At 57.3% G+C, this 14,727-nt stretch overlaps 1 protein-coding gene across 3 annotated transcripts in view; it reads right to left on the bottom strand.

The window, feature by feature from the left end:
• The window catches only part of KCNQ1 (potassium voltage-gated channel subfamily Q member 1), a 348,883-nt gene that overhangs the window by 256,483 nt on the left and 77,673 nt on the right, over positions 1-14,727 (bottom strand). For 2 of the 3 annotated variants that reach the window (XM_065881696.1, XM_065881695.1), the window contains exon 3: positions 134-260. The exons of the other annotated variant lie outside the window; for it this stretch is intronic. In XM_065881696.1, coding sequence (XP_065737768.1) covers positions 134-260 — 127 coding nt within the window. The remainder of the gene's footprint in view (positions 1-133; positions 261-14,727) is intronic. 3 annotated transcript variants of the gene reach the window in all.

The following is a 14,727-nucleotide window of genomic DNA, read 5'->3' on the forward strand; positions in this document are numbered from 1 at the left end:
GTCACAGGCGGAGGAGGGACTCTGCCCGGTGGTGCTCGTGATGGGGGTCCACCTGCCAGATTCTGGGGGAGGGGGCTCAGCCCTTGCCAGGAAACCTCAGGGTGAAGCTTCCAGGGGGGCGGGCGTGACTCACCGATGATGGAAATGGGCTTCCGGGCAAAGCGCAGCCGGCCCCAGATGCCCACGTACTTGCTGCGGCAGCCGGCTGACCAGAGGCGGACCACGTACTCCGTCCCAAAGAACACGACCAGGACGATCTCCTGCGGGGACAGAGGGACGTGAGCTCATGTCGGGCCCCTCCCCCGTGAGCCCGCTGAGAGCAGGCGGCCTGGGCCCCGGTCTGCTGCATTGCCCACCTGGACAGGCCCAGGTCCACCACCGCATTCAGTACCATAGAAAAAAGATTAGACACTATGACCAAGTGAGATTTATACCCGGAATGCAAGGACAGTTCAGCACATAAAAATCAACCAATGTAATACATGACATTAACAGAACGGAGGGAAAAAAATCACATGGTCTCCTGATCGCAATGGATGCAGAAAGAGCATTTGACAAGATTCAGCACCCTTTCATGATAAAAACAGTAAACTAGGAATAGAGGGAAACTATCTCCGTGTAATAAAAGCCATGTATGAAAACCCCACAGCGAATATCAACGAGAAAGGCTGGAAGCTCATCCTCTAGGATCAGGACCGAGACAAGGATGCCCACTCTCACCACGTCTATTCAACAGAGTACTGAAGTCCCAGCCAGAGCAATTAGGCAAGAAAGAGAAATCAAAGACTTCCGAATTGGAAAGGAAGAAGTAAAACTATCTCTGTTCACAGACGATATGATCTTATGTGTAGAAAGCCCTAAAGATTCCATGCAAAAAAACCGTTAGATCTAATAAACGAGTTCAACAAAGTAGGATACAAAGTTGACCACAAAAATCAGTCGCATTGGGCTTCCCTGGTGGCGCAGTGGTTGACAGTCCGCCTGCCAACGCAGGGGACACGGGTTCGAGCCCTGGTCTGGGAAGATCCCACGTGCCGCGGAGCAACTGGGCCCGTGAGCCACAATTACTGAGCCCGTGCGGCTGGAGCCTGTGCTCCGCGACAAGAGAGGCCGCGATGGTGAGAGGCCCGTGCGCCGCGATGAAGAGCGACCCCCGCTCGCCACAACTAGAGAAAGCCCTCGCACAGAAATGAAGACCCAACACAGCCATAAATAAATTAATTAATTTTTAAAAAATCAGTTGCCTTTCTATGCACAAACCATGAACAATCTGGAAGGGAAAGTATAAAACAATTCCATTTACACTAGCACCAAAAAGAATAAAGTACTCATGTATTAACTAAGGAGGTGGGACACTTGTACAATGAAAACTAAACAATACCGTTTAAAGAAATCAAAGACGACAAATAGATGGAAACACATCCCACGTTCACGGATTGGAAGACTTAATACCGTCAAGACGTCAATGCCACTCAAAGTGATCCCTCTCAAAACCCTGATGACAATTTTTGCAGAAATAGAAAAAGCCCTCAAATTCACACGAAATCTCAAGGGCCCCTGGAGAGCCAAAACAAGATATGGTCCATCCACACGACGGAATATTCCTCAGCCTTATAAAGGAAGGAAGTTCTGGCACAGGCTACGGCGTGGATGGACCTGAGGACGTTGTCAGCTCACTTCCAGCTGGTGCCCTGCCCTGTCCCCACCCCGTCCCAACCCAGGGAACCCAGCCCTGTCTGGGGACTTCTGCTCCCATGCCCGGCCTTGCCTTCCCCCACCAGGGAGCCCACCGGGAGGGGGTAACCGGACACTGGCTCCCGAATATCCATAATTAGGATGGAATACTCATACCATCCAGCTTGTGTTTGGGGCAAGCTCGGGGGATAATGGGAGAAAAGGTGGGAAATTTACCGCTTTCCTTTTGTAAGAAAGTTCTTGGTTCGCAACGTCAGGTTCTTCAGGGTCGGGGTACGTATGGTTGGGGGCGCGTGGGGGATGGTGGAGAGTGAGGGAGGGTGGACGCTCGCAGGCTCTGTGGCCTCAGACGGTCGTGCTGGCGCCACCTCTGTCCTCAGCTGCAGGGTGGCTGAGCCCACCGGGGAAGGGGCCATGTCTACCTGCCCGCCGCCCTCTCCCCGGCCCCGGAGGATGCCTGCCCTGGTTGGCCCTGGACATGGATCTGCTGAGTGCGTGAATGAACGAACGAACGAACGACCGATCAGACCAACGAGCGACTGAGGGCTCCCTGGTACCAGGGCTTCGCCTCGGGCGCGTGTTTCCCGAGATTCTGGCCCAGCCGGTCCTAAGTGGGTGTGAGGAGGAGATGACAGACAGGAGGCCCTAGCAATGAACGACGGCGTAGGGGGGTAGCGGCTGGAGGGTCCGGCTTCCAGTGTTTGGCCATCTCGACAAGGGCCGCAGAGCCACCACCTCTGGGTCCCCAGAGCTGAGACACCAGTGCTGGCATCTTCACAGAGGAGGGGTCACTGGACTGCTGATGGCCCTGAGGGGGCGGACAGAGGCCCCCAAAGAGCAGTCCTCAGGGCCTCCATCCCAGCTCTGCAAATCTATGCACCGGCGGGCTGGTCAGTCACTTAGCAGGTCTGTTCTTATTTCGATGCGTTATTTTGTTACTTAAATACCTTCTCCAGCCGCGTCCTAAGCATATTCGAAGCGGTAGAAATCTTACAAACATCAGGTAAGCGCTTACTGCACTTCAGTCTTGCAACAGACCTTCTGATAAATAAGTAACTCCCAGGGCTGGCTGTTGACGCTGCGTGTCTCCCCCTCCCCCCAAATTATCCTGGCCTCGAGCTCAGAGCTCCCCCTGCCCTCTTGGGGCTGGCGGGCTGGGGCTGGGGGGCTCTCCCCCTGGAGGAGTGAGCTGTAGGAATAATTTAAAGCAGCGCTAATCCCCAAATCCCATTTGAGTCTGGAATGCAGCTCGAGGCCGGGCTGTGCATTAATGTGGCACCGCCGGCATGCTGGGCGGGAGAGAGCCCGGACCGGGGCGGGGGGAGCACACGTTTGCTCCAAGATCAAATGATCCCTACACCGTCAGCCTCGAGTGCTGGGCACCGTGGCACTTGGGGCCAAGGCCGGGACCTCCAGGGCGTCGCTGTGGCCCCAGCCGTCACCGCCTTTTGGAGCCACCTGTCCACTGATCTGGGTGCCGGGAGGGCGGACAGGCTGGCCCGAAGTTCTGGACCTGCAGGGACTCTGAAACTTTTTCACCAGAGGGGCCTGGGCCACCCTGGGCTGGGGGCTGCTCTGGGGGCTTTGACTGGGCTGGATTGTCCATCTGTGGAGGCCAGTAGGCTAGGGCCTGCCGGAGGGCTGATCCCCCAAGTCTTCCTGTGGGGCTGCCCCTGACTCAGGGGACAGCACCCCCAGTCCAAAGCAGGCTCACGGAATGGCAGGGCTGCTTCCTCTTAGCTCCAGGGAAAGGGGGACCAGCCTCCAGCCTCAGTGACCCAGACCCAGAGGATGACCCCCCGAACCCCTACCCCCGGTCACCCTCCCTGCCCTGGGTTTTCTCCAGCCGGCAGAGGCAGGCCTGCAGCTCGGCTGTCTCTGCAGACCAGGCCCTGAGCAAGCCCCGGAGGGGAATACAGAGGCCTCAAGCTCCCCCCAGAGCCTGCCCACCTCAGCCCCTGCCTCCACACCCCAGCTCAAGCCACCGCCCTGGCCCCTTGGCCCACACTAAGGGTCAGGGCTCGCCCCGGCCCGCCCGGGAGCCTGCCGCCGGCCCAAGGCACGCGCCCCTCCCCGCCTGGGCCCGAGTGCTCGGCCTGGGGCCCTGTCCTTCCAGCTCCTCCCCCCACCCCGCTCCCCAGGTCCCCCCCATCACACCTGACCCCTCCACTGATAAGAGTCAGCCCAGAGGCCCCTGTCCACGAGCCCACGTGGTGCCTGCGTGCCCACATGTGAGCAGGGGTCAAGGATACCGGCCGGAGCACGGCCCTGAGCTCTGCCCCACAGATATGGGGAGAAGGGGCCGTCCTCGTGTCAGGGACCTCCGCTAAGACCGCAGTCACCAGAGGGACGAAAGGCCCCCTCCCACCTGGCCACTGTCCCTCAGACAAAGCAAGGTCGCCTCCCAGCTGCACTTGGCCTCATGGACCAGGGACCTGTGAGCCGGCCGGGCGCCAGCACCAGGGCACAGGCCCGAGAATCCCCCGCCTGTGGGAAGCAGACCAGGCGCTCATACGTCAGGGCTCCAGGCAGCCACGAGCCCCGCACCTGGCGGCCGTGCCCCTCCTTCTGTGAGTTTCAGAGCAGCGGGTCCTGGGCTCCCCGTGTGTCTCACAAGCAGCGGGGTCTGGGGTGGCTCTTGGCAGTATTATTTGTAAAGTTTAGAATTACTTTAAAAAACAAAGTTCCTAAGAAACAACTCAATTAAAAAATGGGTATGAAACTTGAATAGGCATTTCTCTAGAGAAGACACACAGACGGTCAAGAAGCACATGAAAAGCTGCTCAACACCACTGGCCGTCGGGAAACGCGAATCGAAACCACAGCGAGACACCGTCTCACACCCATCAGGACGGCTACTATCAGGGAAGCGAGATAAGTGCTGGCGCGGATGCAGGGAAACTGGAGCCTTGCGCACGGTGGGCGGGAACGTAAAACGGTGCGGCCACTGTGGAACAGTGCGGAGGGTCCTCGGAAACTTAAAAATAGAATCACATGTGATCCAGCAATTCCACTTCTGGGTATAGCCTCAAAAAAAAAAAAAAAAGAAAAGAAAAGAAAAGAAAGCAGGATCTCAAAGGTATTTACAACAGCCAAAAGGTGGAAGCAACCCAAGTGTCCATCGAATGAACAGATACACAAACTGAGGTCCATCCACACTACGGAATATTACTCAGCCTTACAAGGAAGGCAATTCTGACACAGGCTGTGATGTGGGCGAACCTTGGGGACACTACAGTCAGCGAGAGAATTCAGACACAGAAGGACAAATCCTGTCTGATTCCACCCACGTGAGGTCCCTGGAGGAGTCACATCCATAGAGACAGAAAGTAGACGGTGGGGTCCCGGGGCTGGGAGAGGGGAGTGAGCGTGTAATGGGGACAGAGTCTCTGCTTGGAAAGACAGAAACTTCTGGAGGCAGATGGTGTGACGTTCCCTCAACAGCGTGAATGTACTTAATGCCACCAAACTGTGCACTTCCAAGTGGTTAAGATGGTAACCTGTATGTTCTATGTATTTTACCACAATGTCAATAAAAAGAAAGCCTTTCGGTGGCTGCCAGGGGCCGGGGGAGTGAGGAATGGGGGCCACTGCTGACGGGTGCACGGTTCCCCTTCGGGGTGACGACAAAGTTCCGAAACTAGACGGAGGTGCTGGTATCACAACATTGTTACTACATTAAACGCACTTGAAAATGGTGACCTGTGTGGCGAGTGTGTTTTTCCACGACACAAACGTCCCCTGACCCCGGGCGCTCTGCGCTCAGGCCTCTGCCTGGACCTTGGGGCCGGCCCCGCGGGGCAGAAACCTCCGTCCTTGAGCCTCTGACTCTTAATCTTTGTGGTCCATTGTTAGTTCACTGTTAAATGAGCAAACGGAGCACAGTGATTGCCTGCAAAGGTCACTCGGGTGCAGCCGCGTCCCCAGTGGAGGACTGTGCAGGAAGAAAAGCGCCAAGGCCAGGCCGCACTGGACACGGGCGGGCACTGGACCCCCCGAGACAGCGCGGCGCTGGGCCGAGGGTCCCGGCTACCAACAGGATGCCCGGGGCCCTGCTCGCTCTGCACGAGGAGGCCCCGCCGTCGGGCAGACGGACGCTGGGACCCCCGAGCTCGACCAAGTTACAAGTAAGGGGGACAGCCCGCACCCGCCTTCGGCGTTTTGGGGTAACGGCAGTCAACAGCAGATCCGCAAATCCCGAGAGTCAAGATAAAGGTTCAGAAAAGCAGGTGCTTATCTGGGTTTTCCAGCCCCGGTACACAAAGGGGAAAGGGTGCGGATTCCTTGGGCGTTTCGTAATCCCCGTGGCACCACTGCCCACCCCCCCAGAAGGGTGAAGGTCCACGCGGCCGTCTTATCTATTGTTTCGTTTTTATCAGCTCGTGAATCCTCATCCATCGGGAGAGTTGTCTAAAGCCCGATGCGTTCTGAGGCTCAGCCCTGCCCGCACAGCCTGGTTCAGAAGCGCTGGGAACGGCCTGCAGAGCACGGCCCCGTGTGACAGAAAGCGAGCCGGCCTGGAGGTTAAGCCCCACGCACTGCCTGTGCGCAGAGCCTAGCTTCTCCGATGAAAGCGCTCGTTCTGTTGTTTTTGCCAAACAATAAAGGAAGCCTCACGGACCCTCATCGCTCTCCTCCTGGTGCTTAGATGTTACTGTTCTGTTATCTTCATGATGAAAAATCAATTTTAAAGAGAGTTGGAAGGTTATAACTGCCGGGAATTAAGCACTGAGATTTGTGGGGTGGAGGGGTGGGGGCCGACGGAAAGCAGAAATTGGGGTTGAGGACAAAAGGCACGGCACCCTCCCAGGCGGCTGTGTGGATGCCAGACGTGGGCAACTCGGAGATGGGGCCTGGGGGACCCACTGCGGGAGCTCCTGGTCCCTCGAAGGCTTCCGGGTGAGAAGGACGCCTGTGCTTTCTGGGGTAAACAGGATTTCACCAGACAGATGGGGGAGCCTGGAGGAGGGGTGGACTTGGGGGCCAGGCCACGCCACCCGTCAGGGCCAGGGGCGCAGGCCACCAGGCTGAGGTCTCTGGAAGAGGTGCGGGCCGCCTGGCCCTGGCCAGGTGTCCCCAATGAGGGGGGCTGGGATCCCCAGCACAGAGCCCGGTCGGCGGGCTCCAGGGCCAGCTGTTCCACCTCCATGTGGGACCGATAAGCCACAGAGGGGGCCGGCCTCGGCATTCCCGGGAAGGTCCGCTGGCCGGAGGGCGCGGAGCCGGCGTGCGTGCTGCTCAAAGGCTCTTTGTTCAGGGGCCTGCCTGAGGCCAGCTGCTCCCAGCCGCGCACCCATGCGAGGGCCGTGGGCCTCCTGGTGACATGTGCTGGGCACAGCTGGCCGCCCTGCCCCCGCCGCAGAACACCAGCACCTCCACCCAGCCAGAGCTGCCCGGCCTGGGGCAGGCACATGCTGTGGCCCTGCACGGGGCCGGGATTCTGCCCGCCCAGGACCCACTGCGGGGCTGACCCCCACACCCCTCCCCACCCAACTCCCCCTGACCCGTGGGGAGCCCCTGTGCTCGGCTGTGTCCCCCGGTCCCATGGCCTCCCTGGATGCACGGCCACCACCTTGCCCCTGGGCCCCTCTGCATCCTGCCCGAGGTCCCAGCGGCCCGAGGTGGCCGTGACAGGGTCGGTGGGCCAGGTCCTGGGTCAGGCGCTGGGAGAAGGGAAGGGGTGGCCCTGTGGCCCGAGGGGCATCCACGCTAGGACAGAGGGGCAGGCCGGCCCCCGAAAGCGTCCACCCTCCCGCAGGACAGTGAGATCCAGGGCCACCAAACGCCCAGGGCTGGTGACCCGGGTCAGCCCCTCAAGCCCGCGGTGCCTCAGTGACCCCGTCTGTGAAATGCGGGTGCTGGCGGGACCCACCTCCTCGGGCTGTGGGGAGGAAGGATCTAGAAGACACGGTCGTGTTGAGTGGGGAGGTGGTCCCCAGCACAGGTGGGGAGGCCTAGGGGAGGGCCAACCCAGAAGGGTCTCACAGCACCGACGGCCCTCCTGACTGGTGCCCAGACCCCATCTGACAGATGCTGGACCTTTTGCTGCCTGTCCTGTCCCGAGCTTGTGTCCCACCCCCCTCCCCAACCAGGCAGCAGCGCTCAGCCCAGCCCGGGGAACCCCTCCCCATGCCACCTCGTCAGCTGTCTGTCCAAGGCTGGGCCTATCTTTACCCCAGCAGCCCGGTCCAGCCCCGAGCCCACAAGGCGCCCACCTGCTGCTCAAAGGGCCACGTGGCAACTCCACGTGGGGTTTCCTTCCTCCATGATGGGCCTGCATCCCCTCCCCAGAGAAGGTCGGGTCCCCTGGGCTCCCCCTTGTACCGTCAACCCCAGCCTCACGGGAGCCACATTTGAACACTTTACGACGACTCCACAGGCTCAGTGGCCACTGGGCAGGGCCCACCTCCCACAGGGGCACCTCCTCCACCACGAGCTCCCCGGGAAACCCTCTTCCAGGGAGCTAGCAAAGCACAAGGACGCCCTTGGAGCAACCCCTTCCTGCAGCCAGCTGCTCAGGACCCCACTCCGTGGAGAGCCAGGGTGCAGTGGGGGTCAGTCCAGGCCCCTCCAGCACCACCACCGCCCCCTTCGTCCTCTGTCCGAAGTTCTGCAAGTAACTGCAAACCCCAGCGCCTGTCACTCCAGGCACAGCAAATGGGTCCGAGCCCCGAGGGAGCGGGTACGTGATGGGGGTTTCAGCAAGACGGGGGCCTTGGGGCACACCGTGCCCTGGCCCGTTCTCGGGCCCATTCTTGTGGGGGCCAGATCCTTCCCAGCGTCGCAGGCTGTCGGGCTCAGCCTCTGGAAAAAGGCCGCCCGCCTGCAGCGGGGAGGAGAGCGGCGTGAGGTCATTTTAATTTCACGTGGACTGACGGTGCCAACCCAACTAAAGTCACAAGAGCTGCAGGTGGTTTAATGAGGTGCCTCCAGCCCTGGGACCAGCGACACGGGGGTGCCCAAGCGCCGCCTGCTTCCTCCCCACCTGGGTGTCCCCAGGTCAGCGGGCGGACAAGGTTCGGCGCCCCGACACCTGGCTGGCACGGGAGAGGCAGGTGCGGCCGAGAAGAGGGCCCCCGGGCGGTAGTCTGGGCAGATTCTGACAAAGCAAAGCCTGCTCGTCCCCCAAGCCCAGGGTGCCTGGCAGACGGTGGGCACCCAGGAGGCATTTGGTTAAAAAAAAAGAAAGAAAAGTGCGTGTGCGTGTGTTTACACAAAATATAACCTACATATTTTACTGTATTATTATTTGCTTTTCACGAGTGAATTTCAACCACCCTGGGGAGATGCACTTGTGAAGACAACGAAGCCACTGGCAAGTGACGTGGGCAACAGCGTGGAAACCACAAATGTCCCCTGTCGGCCTTGGGCCCGGACGGGGGCCCGGGAAGCGCCCTCCTGCACGCAGAGGGGCTGCTTTCATCACTGAACGCGGCCTGCGTGCTCCCCACCGGCCTCCTCTCCCCGATGGCCACGGAGGAGAGCGCTGCTTAATCCCCAAATAGTCAAGCCTTTTTGGTGACCTTGTAACCATTTATTTCTAATTGTATTGGGCTTTGATGAGAAAAAGTGAACAGCTAATTCTCAATTTTTCCAAGTGTGTTAGGTGTTTTTATGGCCACATAAAGTGACTGGTCTTTACAAGTGTTCCATGGGTGTAAACAAAACACCTCCGTGATTAGGATCCATAGCTATAGTGCTGGTTTTGAAATGTGGGAAGAGGGCCTTCCACCGTGCGGCCCACCACCCCGGAATTAGGGCCTGTAGCCCCAGCTGACTCCAGGCAGGGCAGAGGGGAGCCGTCCCCACGGACCCTAAGCTCTTCGTGACGGTTGTCTGAAGGAGCCACGTTTGGGGATGCCTGTTGCCTGGCTACAGGTAACAGGGACTTATTTGGGCTTACTGTTGGAAGCTGAAATTGCTCACAATTGCAACGTGTAACCATCCGTGTCTCTACTGACTTTTTTCGTCTGCTAGAATCGGCCTGTGCCAAGAAAGATGCATTAAAATTTCCCGTGAGTATCACAGTCAACCCCTGCATTTCCAATAGCGCTTGCTTTACATATTTTGTTATGCTCTCTGATGCATAAAAGTTTTCTCCCCTAGAAATGGTGCCTTGTCCAGGCCGGTCTCAGCCCGGACCCTGATGCTTCCACCCTGCTTTTGTTTTTTCCTTTTGTGTGCACTTGCTGGGCATCACTTTGGCCACCCCTTCATTTTTCAACTGTCATCACTGGTTTGCTTGACTGAATTCCTCTGAACAATGTATTTGTTAAAAATAAAAACCCTTCTGACAGTCTCTGCCTTTTAACAGAGGCATTCAAGCCATTCACATTTAGTGTAAAACTGGATACGTCTGGCTTCTTTCCACTTTACTGTCTATTTGCTATTTCACTTGGTTTGTTTCTTTCATTCTCTTCATAGTCGTCAAGTTGATCAGTATATTACCCATTTCCTTTTTAGTCAAGAATTTGGGAGTTTCACTGAACCCTTCCATCCCATCACTGTGATCCTTCGGTTCCTTAACTCGTAACCAAACCCGCTCTGGCCTAGGAACAGTTTCCACTGTAGAGTTTCCCCTATGGCTGTCTCCCCAGTGAGGCAGGAATTGGCGTGACTTTGTTCCTGTCAGTGGCTCTGTGGGTGAAGAAAGCATCTCCAATGTTGCTTTTATAGACCCCATGAAACCCTGCAGCTTTTGCAAGAACGCTAACTTCACCTTGCAGTCAACTAGCGTCCTGTGGTCGGACACAGACGGTGGGGACATGGCAGGGAGCAGGCGTGGCAGACGGGGTCCCTGGGACAGGACTGAGGACAAGCGATGACTTCATTATGGGACATCTGCATGCTGTGAGGATTCTGCTTTCCTTCCCTACGGCCACTCTGGGAACTGCCGGCTGTGACGATGAGAGATGGAGGACCCACCAGGCTTCAGAATCTCAACGACTCTGGAAACCAAATAAATTCGTTATTTGGTTTCTGTTTCCACATTTCAAGAGGCGAAACTCTCCATGTGCCTGCACTTAGGTATCTGGGAACGTCTTCCTCCCAAGCAGATAAAAAAGAAGGAAACGACACATGCTTCGCTTCCTTCCTTCATTTATTCATCCTGGTCTCAGCAGTGACCCCCCCCCCGCCCCCCAGAACTGCTGGGCCAGCTTGCCATCTTCCCAATGCTGGGAACACCAGAGCCCGATCCTTTGTCCATCCAGCTGCACCTACTGTGTGCCAGGCGCTCTGTGTGGACCACGTCCTTGATGCACATTCACGGGCCTGCCCCTGAGAGCATCTGACATCTCCGTGAGCCACTCGGCACGCTCCTGCTGGGCACCTGGATGCCCAGCCCGTGCCCGAGGCCACCCTCCTCCTGGGGGCTCAGGGAAGAGCACAGAGGGCTGGGGCAGCAGCTATGTCCACACAGCCTCCTTTCTGCCCTCAGCGGCCACCTATTTCCTGGGCCTTCACTTTGCAACTCCTCCCCTGCCCCTCAGCCCCCATCTCCCCTCGGTGCCACCTTCACAGGGGTCTGCCGGCCCATCCCCACCACCAGCTTCTTCTACTGCCCAGTCCTCTCATCATGTTAGAAGCCCCCTGGTTTCCCCTCACGAGGTCACCGTTGTCACAGTGGGATGCAGGGCCGGAGCCCAGGAACCTCTCCCATCTCACTCTGGCTGAGTCCCGGGCTCTGAGCACAGCACCAAATCCAGGACCCGGGCTGGGCCGTTAGAACCACGGGCGACAACAGTCCCTGAGGGCTACTCGTCCCTCACGCCTACAGGGGCAGGTCAGAATGACCCCCCAACCTCCCTCGCTCAACAAGTCTGCCCCACTCGGGCACCATTCGGGGTTGACGTGTGTCCCTCCCAAATTCATAAGTTGAAGTCCTGACCCCTCAAAATGTGACCTTATGTGGAAACATGGTCATTGCAGATGTGATTAAGTTGAAGTTACTAGGATGGGCCCCAATCCAATCCGACTGGTGTCCTTATAAACGGGGGACGTTAGGACACAGACACACACAGGAGAACCCCACGTGAACGTGGGGAGGCAGAGATCAGGGTGACGCTTCCACAGGCCAAGGAATGTCCCTGGTCACCACCGAGCCACCAGAGCTGGGGAAGAGGCCCCCTCCCAGCTTCGGATACCAACCCCCCGCACCCTGATCACAAACTCCTGGCCTGAGGGGGCGGCAGTGGTGCTGGGGGCTCCAGCTTGACACCACGGCCAAGCCAAGGGTCTCTGGGGACGTCCAGGCTGTAGGCCCTGAAGCTTTGTCCTCCTGGGAAGGGGTCCTGGAACATCGGCCGCCCCTTTCCCACTCCGTGGAAAAACTGGTGATGCTGGCGGCCAGCAGAAGAGAAGCCAAGGCCCCTGGGTGGGAAGAGGGGGTGTGGCGGGAGAGGCACCGGGGCTCCGAGCAGAGGAAAGGCAGGTGGGGGTTTCGGGGAGGCAGGTCCTGAGCCCCAGACAGGAGTGGCTGGCGGGGGCAGGAGGGAGGCCGCCGTGCCCACGGCAGCACCGTCAGCTGCCCGGCAGCCAGCTCTACACGTATTTAAAGCAAATCCCCCATCTTCCCCAGGTGGGGAGCGCTGTTTCTGTCCACAGGGCAGCTACACGGGGTTGACTTTCAGCCCAGGAACCCCACTGCTGAGGGCTGTGAACCCCAAAGAAGCCCCGCCCCACCGATCTCTGCCTTGGCCACTCAGCTCGGGGAGGAGGATCATGGCGGGGGGGCCTGGGGGGGGGTGGGATTTTCTCTGCCGAGCTTCTCAAAGCGTGTTACTGAAGAACTGACCCAGAACTAGAAGCTGACCACAGCGGAGACTCGGGGATGAAAACCCTTCCCCGGGATCCGGTCCCAGCGCCGCGCTGCAAGCGCTGAGGCTGCCCCCCCCCCCCGTGTGTGCGCGAGCACGTGTGCGCGTGCGTGGTGTGCGTGCGCCCAAGCATGCCCGCCCGTGCGCTGTGCGCGGGCCGTTCCTCTGTGCCCGACAGCTGGGGACCTGCCCTGATGCTGCACGTCTAGAGATTTTAATGACAAGCGTGAATTTAAACAGTTTTTTTTTTTCTTTCTTTCCTTTCAGGAATGTTTTAAGGGATTGAGAGGAAATTGTGCACGGATTTTGCTGTTTCAAGAGCTGATATGTGAGCAGCTTCAGACGACGTGTGTTGTTTTAGGGCCGAAGTTTACAAAGTAAGAGTGTGACACAAAGGCAGACGCGCCGGGGACGCGAGAGCTGGCTATTTGGATTTCGCGCCTCAGAGAAAGGGCTGCCTTCCCAGGGAACAGAACTGGAAGGAAACGGCGAAAGTCTGATCTTCAGCCCCCCATGTCCGCCCCCCCCCCCCGGCCCCGACGGTGACCTGTTCCCAGAGAGCTGGGGCAGCCCGCAGCTGAGGGGATGGGGAGGGGGCTTGGAGCAGCTCTGGGCCAAAGACCACCAGCCCTCTGGTGTCCCCTCTCGGGCCACCCAGGAGGGCCCCTGCGTTCGGACAGCTGCGTGCGGATGCTACAAACCCCACGGTCCCTAGGCCGCCCGGGAGTGACACCCATCACAAGACGATCTTGTCCCCAGTCTGGGCTCTGGGGCTCCGGCTCCTCGGGGACGATGTCTTCGAAGACACAAACTATTGAAAGTTCCCTGAGAAGAAAAAGGGAACCCGAATAGCCCCGAGCTAGAAACGACATTGAATTCCTAACAGAAAATTTTCCCACTCACAAAATCCCGGGCCCAGATGGCTTCCCATGCTCTACCAAACACCCACAGAGAAACACAGCAATTCTACACTAGCTCTGCCCAAACCGAAAAGCAGGGACACTCCCCAACGCATCCTACGAGCCCGGTGGTACCTAACACCAAGAGCAGTGATGTTACAAGCAAACCACAGACGCATCCCTCGTGAGCACACAGGCAAAAACTCTATGCTAAATTTTAGCAAATCAAACCCAGCAATATATTCTTTTAAAATGCATCGTGACCAAGTGGGCTTTATGTTAAGAATTCAGGGTTGGCTTACATTTGAAAACCTGTCAGTATAGTTCACCATATTAAAAGTCAGAAAACACAGAGAATCGTCTCGATAGATACAGGAAAAGCGTCTGACGAAATCCAATAGCCATGCTCGACAGGTGCTCTCTTCCCAGCAAACTAGGAAGAGAAGAACATCCTCGGCAGATAAAGGGCACGTATAAAACCCCCAAACTACGATCATGCTTAAGGGGGAGAGACCACTTGTCTCCCCACAAGATCAGGAACCAGACAAGGACAACTGCTCTCTCCTCACGACCAAATCTTGTCGTGCAGGTCCCAGCCGGGCCATCAGGCGAGAAAGAGAAATAAAAAAACAAGAGAGATTGAAAAGGGTCCCAGGCAGCGCATCAGACAAGAACAAGAAATAAAAGGCACAGAGATTGAAAAGGAGAAAACAAAGCTGACGTTATTTGGGACACCAGGCTCATCTCCACAGAAAATCCTAAAGAATACCCCCCCCCCCGAAAAAAAAGCTTCCAGAACTAATAAGGTTAGCAAAGCCACAGGATACGAGGTTGACGTACTAGCAACAAACAACCCAAAAGTGAAATTGAGAAAACGATACCCTCTCAGTAGCTTCAAAACCAAGAAAAACTCGGTACCAAGTCTCACAAATTACACGTGAGATCTGTGCCCTGACAACTAGAAGGCACAGATGAGTGATATTTCAAAATATCTAAAGAGGCGAGAGATCCATCGTGTTCAGAAAACTCGGCTTTATTACGATGTGTTTGATACCTGAATTCGCCTAAGGACTCACCACAGCGCTCATCAAAATTCCAGCAGGATTCTGGGGGTAGAAATTAACAAACCGAGTCTAAGATGGAAATGCAAAGGACTAGAATTGCCAACATACTTTTGAAAATGAACGAAATTGAGGGATTAACACGGCCCGATTTCAAGGCTTACGATAAAAGCCACGTGAATCAAGGCAGGGTGATGGTGGCAGGACAGATTAGAAAGTCTAGAAACAGAGCCACGCAGACGGTCGACTGATTTT

The sequence above is a fragment of the Phocoena phocoena genome, chromosome 8 (genome assembly GCF_963924675.1).
Source record: "Phocoena phocoena chromosome 8, mPhoPho1.1, whole genome shotgun sequence".
Lineage (NCBI taxonomy): Eukaryota > Metazoa > Chordata > Mammalia > Artiodactyla > Phocoenidae > Phocoena > Phocoena phocoena.